At 35.1% G+C, this 9,700-nt stretch overlaps 1 protein-coding gene across 2 annotated transcripts in view; it reads left to right on the forward strand.

The window, feature by feature from the left end:
* Nucleotides 1-2,845: 2,845 nt before the first annotated feature.
* Nucleotides 2,846-9,700, forward strand: part of LOC110463592 (peptide methionine sulfoxide reductase MsrA 2-like) — a 15,905-nt gene continuing 9,050 nt past the window's right edge. Inside the window, exons 1-3 of one of the 2 annotated variants that reach the window (XM_021518316.1) lie at nucleotides 2,846-2,931; nucleotides 5,886-6,019; nucleotides 6,389-6,484. In XM_021518316.1, coding sequence (XP_021373991.1) covers nucleotides 2,930-2,931; nucleotides 5,886-6,019; nucleotides 6,389-6,484 — 232 coding nt within the window. In that variant the 5' untranslated portion in view covers nucleotides 2,846-2,929. Of the gene's footprint in view, nucleotides 3,018-5,885; nucleotides 6,020-6,388; nucleotides 6,485-9,700 lie in introns of both variants that reach the window. The other variant, XM_021518315.1, reaches the window with a different exon arrangement.

The following is a 9,700-nucleotide window of genomic DNA, read 5'->3' on the forward strand; positions in this document are numbered from 1 at the left end:
CGACGCATATTTACCCGAACCCCCCCCCCCCCCCCCCCCAGATCAGCTCCTTTTTTAAATGATTTATTACAGTACAAATGCACTGCAATAACCTTTTGAAATGCTAATGAGTGTGCTGATGCATGTATATTATCGCTTCGTCTATCAAAGATAAATCCGTGTTGTTTAATTTACCGAGAAATGTATTTTTGTATCTATATATGAACAATCATCAAAGCACATCTTAACTAAATATGGTCCAGTCGGACACGTAGTATCTAGCGGTCTAAATATTATCATTAAAATGTAAAACTACTGGGGGCTAGGGTCTAAAGTCTCGAATCATATTGTCAAATGGAACGTGAATGTCTAGATACTGATGCGATTCTGTGGAATTATAAGTCAAACCACGAGCAAAACAAGAGCATACTTAATTTGATTCATTTTTAGGTCTTCTTATATAAGCGATTCAACAAAAAATAAACAGCTTGAAATCCAATATGAAAACCAAACACAAGTCGGTATTCCTTGACCCTGATTTATTGCAGAGCTTATCGGGAGTTGTAAAAGAGACTGTCTGTGTCCTCTCATTTTACTTAAGATAAATCGACACTATTATGTTGACAATGTCTATCGTATACCACCCCTTAATTCGAAATTAATGACACATCATATTTGTTTACAACCTGTTTCGACTGAAGTACTCACAACAGATAGGGGTTATATAGGAGATGTTACGCTAAGCTGTAGTGTGATGATTCCGAAGTTCCAATCGTGAACATTCCCTTTCTTGATAGCAACACACCTGCCCCAACTCCGGTGCATATATATTCCAGTGAATTTGGTATTGAAGAGCTTGCTCTTTTATCACGAATTTCGACTGCTGACGGTCGAGAGATACAGGTTGAAGACGATTATGGGCAAGTTTTCTGTATGGTATTTAATGTCTTGCTCCTTCTATCACGATGTTTAACTCCTGACAGACTTACAATACAAAGCTTTAAGAGAAACAGGTTGAGGATGAAGACTATGGGCAAGTTATTTGGTCGCTAACATTATCAGATTCGAAAGTATCATATTTGCGTTTCAAAGATCGATTTGTTCATTATGCTTTTTAGTGTGTTTTTTGTTTCGTTGTCACTGTCCAAGTTATACGTTACCTGTCAATGTAGCAAAAGACGCTTACCCTTCCGGAACACCGGGTCTCAATCTCTTTGCGCTATTTCAGCGATTACCCCCTTAGTTTAAACTTTTGCGACGTTCAAACTGGAGTCCGGATAACATTTATTCACATTTAGATTTTTTAGAAACAACCACGGACCTACCAATATACTATAAAACTATGTCCTTCGGTCGGCAGGTTGTGCATTTTTTTTTTGTAAGTGCTGATTTTACGTAGTTTACATTAATCTGGGTCTTCCTTTTCAAAATTACATTAATGTTCGTGTTTTTTTTTCTATATCTCGCATCTGTATCTTACCGGCTTTCCTAAACACACTAGGAAAAACTCTCACGTAAAAAAATGATTGATGCCAAATATATTCCCTCAGTGTTGTCCGTGTTGTTAGAATGCAATTCTTGACAACAATCTACAGAAATTTGCGCTTTTTATAGCTATGTTTATAGATGGCCATCGTTGACTCATATCTCTGGGGAAAAACACAGTCATCATTAATGCGACGTACGTATTACGCAATGTACCATATTTCAGTCAAAGTAAATTTCATTGCGAGATCCGGGTTTTTTGTATCTTGTTTTTCATGTGTTCAATTGAAAACACCAATGCCTAACAAAATGTTATACCTATTTTTCCTAAGCAACACCTCGCAGCTTAAAATTGTTATTTTCAGTACATTTCCCCATGACATTATCAGAAAGGAACTTACAGAAACACGAAACACTCAGCAAACTCATTCATATCTTTTAAATATCATGCGCTATTTTTATTTTTTTTTAAACCCGGTAAAAGGTTATAAAAACTGGAACTAACCTTCAACCGTGTCAGTTGGCGCTAATTAAACAGGTTGGAACATTTCTTCCGTTTTCTTTAAAATATTTCATCAGTTTGAACCTTTTATACATTTTATTTTAATATATTTTTTATCTTTGTAATATTAATGTGGATGGTATATTGACGTGCATTATGGCCATGTGATTTTTTCTCCTAAAACGTCGACTTCAAATATCTGCATATACCAGCTAGTGCGTCGAAAATGTATTCATTCAAAATTTTGAATATCGAAAATTACAATCCGAAATAGCTGACGACTTCTTCTTAGTCAAGTCAGTTATTTTAGACTTATTTTAATAAAATATCAAATATCTTCATATCTAACAATTACTGTGTTCCTGTCCTTTTTAAAATATTATCGGATAGTATTTGAAATTCAAATATAAAGACAAATTTCCAGGGGGGTGCGTTAAATTTCCATGTGGGTGAAAATTGAGGAAAATGGTGAAAATACATGATTTTAAAAAAAAATCAGGCTGGGGGGGGGGGGGGGGGTCCTGAAGCCCAAAAAAATCTCTGGATCCGCCACTGTGTAGCTAAATACGGAAGAGCTAATTAGGGGCAAGCAGAAACGTATATTTTACAATATATATGTCTCTGGGGCAAGTGATGTTTTAACACATACATGTATCTTTACTTATTACTAAAATGTAATTTTGAAAATATGTCCGTATTTATAATTCGTTTGTTGAGCCGTTTAACAAAACGAGTTCGGGGGAAAAGCATTGTTTGACCACCTTGATCTGACACATGTGCACGAATATGTATATTTATAAACACACCTAACTTTCACAGATAAGTTCGTGTAAGACTGTGACGTCATTATAGATTTACTTACTCTCTAGACCTGTACAGCGCTTATACATGGTAGTGATCAATATCCGGATCGACGTGTCTCTATAATTACTAAGTCACTGTGATTTCCGGTATTCTTCCGTTATGTAAGTGATAAAGAAACTAGATTTCTATGTGAATTTTCTGCGTTCATGCTTTATAAGATTTTGCCAAGATCGTCAATGACACAGTTGTAAGTAACACGTTTGTATTCCAGGCGTTAATATATGGATCTTCACCTGTTCCACTTCTTATCTGTCTACGTACAAATGTAGGTCAATGCCTGACCAATATTCTCATGAAAGCACTCACATATATAGTCATTCATGAAAGCACTCACATAGTCATAGGCGGATTTATGCGTTCAGTTCTCGCTAAGTCACATGACATGGATTTTTTATCTTCAAATCTTGCTTTTATTCCCAGTCTGTAGTGCTTTCATCACATTCCAGAACCTCTACTCTAGGCCATATTGATAATTTGGATATCAATATCAATCGGTTAATTTTGACAATGTGTAAAAATGCGAAGAATAGTGATAAAGATAGTGCCATCGCTGTGGCTCGAACCCTCGACCCTCGACCCTAGGCTCTCCAGCACCCCCAGCCCGATGCTCTACCGCTGAGTTAAAGGGAAATTCCCTATGGCTGACACTTGTAAGACAGCCTAATCAACGCACATCTTTTACACTATTTCCCCCCTTTTTCAATTACCAACCCAGGTTCTTTGACTCCCCGCCAAGGGTTCTCCTAACCTTGAACAGGGAGGGTCAACGGCACCAGTTTGTAATAGGACAAGGAATAGTGATAAAGATAGTGCAGTCGCTGGGGCTCGAACCCTTGGCACTGAATCCCGCTGCTCTACCGCTGATCATGAGCTAAAGGGAAATTCCCTACACCTAACTAATGCACATCTTTAACAAATGTGTAATATAGACTACTAAAAACATAACCTTTTATTTGGAAGTATATAAAACCACATTGTGAGTAGAATCGAAGAACAATTTATTGTATACGCTAGTCCAGACTGTTTTTCTCACTTTCAAACTGACTGCACTTATTTATAATGCGAAGCAAAAAATAACATTACAAAACAGAGAAGTCGAGAGATCCTACGTGGCCTGTTTGACACTACTGTACACAAGAGATTTTAGATGCTTGGCCATTATCTGAAAACTGGAAAAAAATTACTGAAAGTTTGCGTAGAAAACCTTACAATTTAGAATTCATTAAGAGACACCCATAAAAGATTGTCTTGCACAAAATGAACCCATACCAGAAAAAAACTAGTGATACATTTCATTCCTGTACCATCTCTTTACTGCTGTCTGTCAAATGTAATCTTGTTTTGTTGTAAACTTATTATTTTCATCAGTTTTAAATGGGGAAAAAATGATGAATAATTAACCATCAGACAAAACCAATATAACTTTACAAAAAAATGAATACCCCCCAGTAATTAATTCTATTTGATTAAATATATAAAATGAAATAAATAAATTTATTAGATTATCTTAATTAGTTTAAATTGACATACTGAAAAATCAGTAAAAAAGCACTGAATCAAATTTGTGATGAGGAACATATGAAAGCTACTTTTGCCTGGTGAAATTTGATGAAAAATGTTTGTATTTTTCTAAAATTACACATGCACTTTTATGTTGCTAGTTTTTTATTTCTGTTAGTAAATTGTGCATGTGTCTATTAAAGTTGTCAGTTCTTTTAACACTTTTATGTTGCTAGTATTTTGTTTCTGTTAGTAAATTGTACATGTGTCTATTAAAGTTGTCAGTTATTTCAACAGTTATCTACCTATTGAGTAAAAAATTGTGGTTTCTTCACCGAAACCAATGACAAAAGGATATATAAATCATCTCATTATTATAGAAGCTACGTTGTCACAGCAAACTGAAGATATGTACATTGATACAGGTAATGTAGTGGTTACATAATTTATCCTTATCAAGCAAAAATTAATATTGCACTTAGTGGTGGTTTTTTTTGCAGCCAGCAATAACAAGATAGGGTTATTCAAAAGCAGTCCCATAAAGATATACTGGTAACAAAATCCAATTACCAAATGTTTTTGGGACATTTAATGTCTGTACAGTAAAAGCTGACACAATGATTTGTTACTCCATATAGGTCTAGTGCTCAGTCAAGCGAGTTAACGTTACCACCCTTAACTGGTCCATGAGTACTGAACAGCAGTTTTGATATTTCCATAAACTGTTGAACATTTTTGGTTATGCAGTCATTCATGTCTATTTACTGAACATGGGGTATTGGGGCATGATGGTTGTATACATATAGCATATTTTCTCTGATGTCTGCTAAATTAAAAGAAGAGAAAAAACAATACTGGGTGATATAAGTTTCAATTAATTGTGACAGTACAGAGCATCCTTAATTATTTCATGAAGATAAAACATAACCTGGGGGCTGACCCCCCACCCCCAAACTATCTAAAGTTTGGTAGTGGAATTCATAGCCTGGCGAGATAAAAAAAATAAAAAAATCTTGAATCTTTTTTCAAACTATTGGTCAGGTTTCAAGTAAATTGTGGTGGTAGCACCCTTTATCCCATGGGAATAGAAATTTATGTAAAGAAAAGGACTCATCATTTTTGGAGCAGGGGGATGGGTTCCTAAAGGGGTCAAATTGGCTGATTTGCTTTAAAACATCTCTTATCCAACTTCTGAGCTGGTTTCAACCACACTGAGTTGGTACCAGTACCAACTCATGGAATTCTGAATTTATCAAATGAAGGAGCTGTTGCTCCTGAGGGCTCATGGTGAGTTGAAAGAGATTTTTTTTTTTTTTGCTTCTTACTAACCTGTCTGAAACTACTCAGCAGATTTCAAACAGATTTCAAACAAATTGAAAAAGCTTCCCTCCAAACTACTGGGGAGATTAAAACCTTAGATAAAAGCTTCTTTTCCAAAATACTAAATTTAAATAGCCTAGTGAAGTGATTCAAATCCCTTTGGCCTCTTTGAAGTATGTTTTACTATTACACATGTTTCAATCATTTTTAGGATGTTTGTCTTGATAAATTTTAGGTTATTCCGTTCCTATTCCGCTGGTCATTTGCTGATACTTGCTAATTTCCTGAGACATCCTGTGGCTGGTATTTTTCTGATGGGGGAGATGTCAAGTAAAATGAACATACCTGAACCAGACGAGGCCATGAAGGGTCAGTATAACATTGACCGTTAGAAAGAACAAAACTTAACTGTAATAACATATATAAACAAACGAAGATATATACTGTGTTTGAAGTTTTCATACAACTGATTTTTTCATATTTTAGCTAATAATGATAATTAGAAATGAGCATGAAAGAAGTCTGCAATGAAATGATGAAAGTCTTGATTATGAGGTGAAATAAAAACTGTTTTGTTTTTCTGGGATTAGATGTGTGTAAAAAAAAAAAGTAGGGAGTAAAGGTAGATAATTTTTTTCCCCAAAAAAATATTTATGTGAATTTTATTGTGCTTATATCGTGACTAAAAAATTAAGTTGGGATAGAAAACAAAACCTTGGTGGACTCTTTTTTTCACAGGTCGAAGTACAAAGTTGGTTGTCTCCCCTACCCATGCTGTAAACAAAAACCCCACAGTGCCTCCTTTTCCTGATGAGATGCAGTTTGCCATGTTCGGTATGATTAATTTCCTATTTCATTGTTTATTTGAGTTTACAAGCACCATAATAATGTAACCAATATCATTCTATATATAGCTATCTTATAATTGCTTTGATAAAGATACCAGGGTAGTCTGTTTCAAGCTGATTTATACAAATAATTTTTTGTAATTCATATGTAAGGACAAAAAATTGTAGATGACTGTCTTTTTATAATAATAATAATAATAATATACAACATTTGATATAGCACCCTATCTAGCTAACATAAGCCACTCTAAAGCGCTTTACAGTACATAGATATACAATTTTATACAGTCAATACAATAAGCATATATATATAACTCAATTCAATATTGAGGAATTCGCAGGAGCTGCCTTATCAGGCGCTAACNAATATACAACATTTGATATAGCGCCCTATCTAGCTAACATAAGCCACTCTAAAGCGCTTTACAGTACATAGATATACAATTTTATACAGTCAATACAATAAGCATATATATATAACTCAATTCAATATTGAGGAATTCGCAGGAGCTGCCTTATCAGGCGCTAACTACTAGTCCTATGCCACCTGGCTAATATCTCCGTATGTGTGTATGCCTGTGTGTGTGCTGGAGATGTATTGTGTTCTGTTTGTAGTGGGACCGTGCTTCCAACGGTATCATTTATAGTGCCACCTCACTTGAATGCTACAGCACAGATAACGCAACACCCACCCCAGACCATTTTATACTCCACCTGGGTTGTTGGAATTGTGTGGGCAGGAGAAAAACACTTTCTCTAATATTCCATGCATACGGCGACTTTCGGGGATCGAACCCCGGCCGCCTGCTTGGAAGGCCAGAGTGTTAACCACTCGACCAATCCGTCCATAAGTTTATATCAGAACTTAGATTAAATGAGCTACTTGTATCAAAATGACCTGAACACCCGCTGGCCTGATATATAGACTGAGGACCAATCTGTTTGGCATCTGAAATAAAAACAGTCATATGGCTTTGAATATTTTATTAACGCATTCACAGGGGCGTAGCTAGCCCTTACTCTGAGTGGTTTAATTCAGGAGCGAGTCCAGGGTGGGGGCCAGGTGGCCATAGGGGAACCAGCTGGAGGACCGAAAGTCCCCTTTGGTCGAAAAATTGATAAGAATATGCAAATTTGAAGTTCTATCTGTCTCAGGATCATTTTCCAGAGGGTAAAATACACAAAGCAACTGTAAAGTTGAGACATTCTTCAATAAAAAAAATATCAGCATTCATAATTTCTGAAGACACGTTAACTTTGGCACATTAACTTTTTTTTGTTTTTGGCAAATTCACCTGCATACAAGTGTAAAGGCAGCTACGTAACGTGCATGATTGATATTTAATACCAAACATGTGTATAAATCTAAATATGTATAACGTCACATTTTGTGTAAGAGATGTCTCCTCTTTAAGATGTATTGATAAAAAATAACACCAGTTAACAAGTTTGCATCACTTAATGTATCATCCAAAATCTACTTGTACAGTATATATATATATATATATATATATATAAGATTATAGTCAGTCCTGATCACTCAGTTCACTCTGGCCTATTCACACCAGTGTCATATAAAATGTTCATCCCCCATAAAATACTCACTTCCGGATGAGTATTTAATGCATTAAATACTCATCCCCCCCATAAAATATTCATCCCCCCTAAAATTTATCAAAATTTTTACATAAATACAAAATGTATAGCATTATTACATCATGTTACCTGTAATACATGGTTCCTGTATGTCTATCCAGGTAATTATAATACACAGGGTGTCACCTGTGGGAGATTGGGCCCTGGGGGCTACTGTTGCCTGGTGACAACATACAGGTGTGGTCAAGATCAGCTGTCAATAAGTGGTATACTGACAAATCATTGAAACAGGGATATATTTATATAATTACAGTGTCCATCAGGTTTAAAAAATAAAGAAAACTGCCATTTACATATCATAAAACTAATTTCTTTAACTATTATTTCAATTTTTATGAATTATTTTTTCCACAGCAATCCAAACATATAATGAAAAGTAGTATTAATTGTTATGTTTATAGATATAAAAATTTAATTTTTCAATTAATAATAATATCCATGAATGTATGGCAGCAAAAACTGCTTTTACATTTTAGGAATAATTTCTTTCTTAAGTCAGCTTAGGTGGTGGTGCATGGAATCTCAAGTAATTAAAGTGGTGCAAATGTTTATTTAATCAAGCAATATTGGTAAACAGTTGTTTTATGAGATGAAATCCTATTTTATGAATACAGTAGAGAGTAGATAGGTACATTATAGGATATAGGTATTGTTGGAGGTAAATGTTTATGGACAAGTAGATGGGTATTAACAAGTAAGTGGGTATAGAAAAGTATTTTATGACTGCAGTATAGCCTAGATGGTTATTTTATGGGGGTAGATGAGTATTTTATGACTGCAGTATAACCTAGATGGTTATTTTATGGGGGTAGATGAGTATTTTATGACTGCAGTATAACCTAGATGGTTATTTTATGGGGGTAGATGAGTATTTTATGACTGCAGTATAACCTAGATGGTTATTTGATAGGGGGTAGATAGGTATTTAATGGCTAAAGTATAGGGTAGATGGTTATTTTGATAGGGGGTAGATAGGTATTTTAAGGCTACAGTATAGGGTAGATTGTTATTTTATGGGGGGTAGATAGGTATTTTATGACTACGCTATAGGGTAGATGGTTATTTTATGGGAGTAAGTAGATGAGTATTTAATGGCTACAGTATATGGTAGATGAGTATTCTATGGCTACAGTATAGGGTAGATGAGTATATTATGGGTACAAGATTTCAACAAATTTTATTGGACAAAATAATTGCACAATTGGAGGAGACAACAGGCTTAGCCTATATAAGTCTGGGTACAATATAGGGTAGATGAGTATTTTATGGCTATATTATAGGGTAGGTGGTTATTCTGTGGCTACAGTTTAGGGTAAATGAGTATTTAATGGCTACGCTATAGGGTAGATGGTTATTTTATGGGGGTAAATGAGTATTTGATGGCTACAGTATAGGGTAGATGAGTATTTCATGGCTACAGTATAGGGTAGATGGGTATTTTATGGGGGTAGATGAGTATTTAATGGCTACAGTATATGGTAGATGAGTATTTTATGGCTACAGTATAGGGTAGATGGGTATTTTATGGGGGTAGATGAGTATTTAA

This window comes from Mizuhopecten yessoensis, unplaced genomic scaffold (assembly GCF_002113885.1).
Source record: "Mizuhopecten yessoensis strain PY_sf001 unplaced genomic scaffold, ASM211388v2 scaffold10917, whole genome shotgun sequence".
NCBI lineage: Eukaryota > Metazoa > Mollusca > Bivalvia > Pectinida > Pectinidae > Mizuhopecten > Mizuhopecten yessoensis.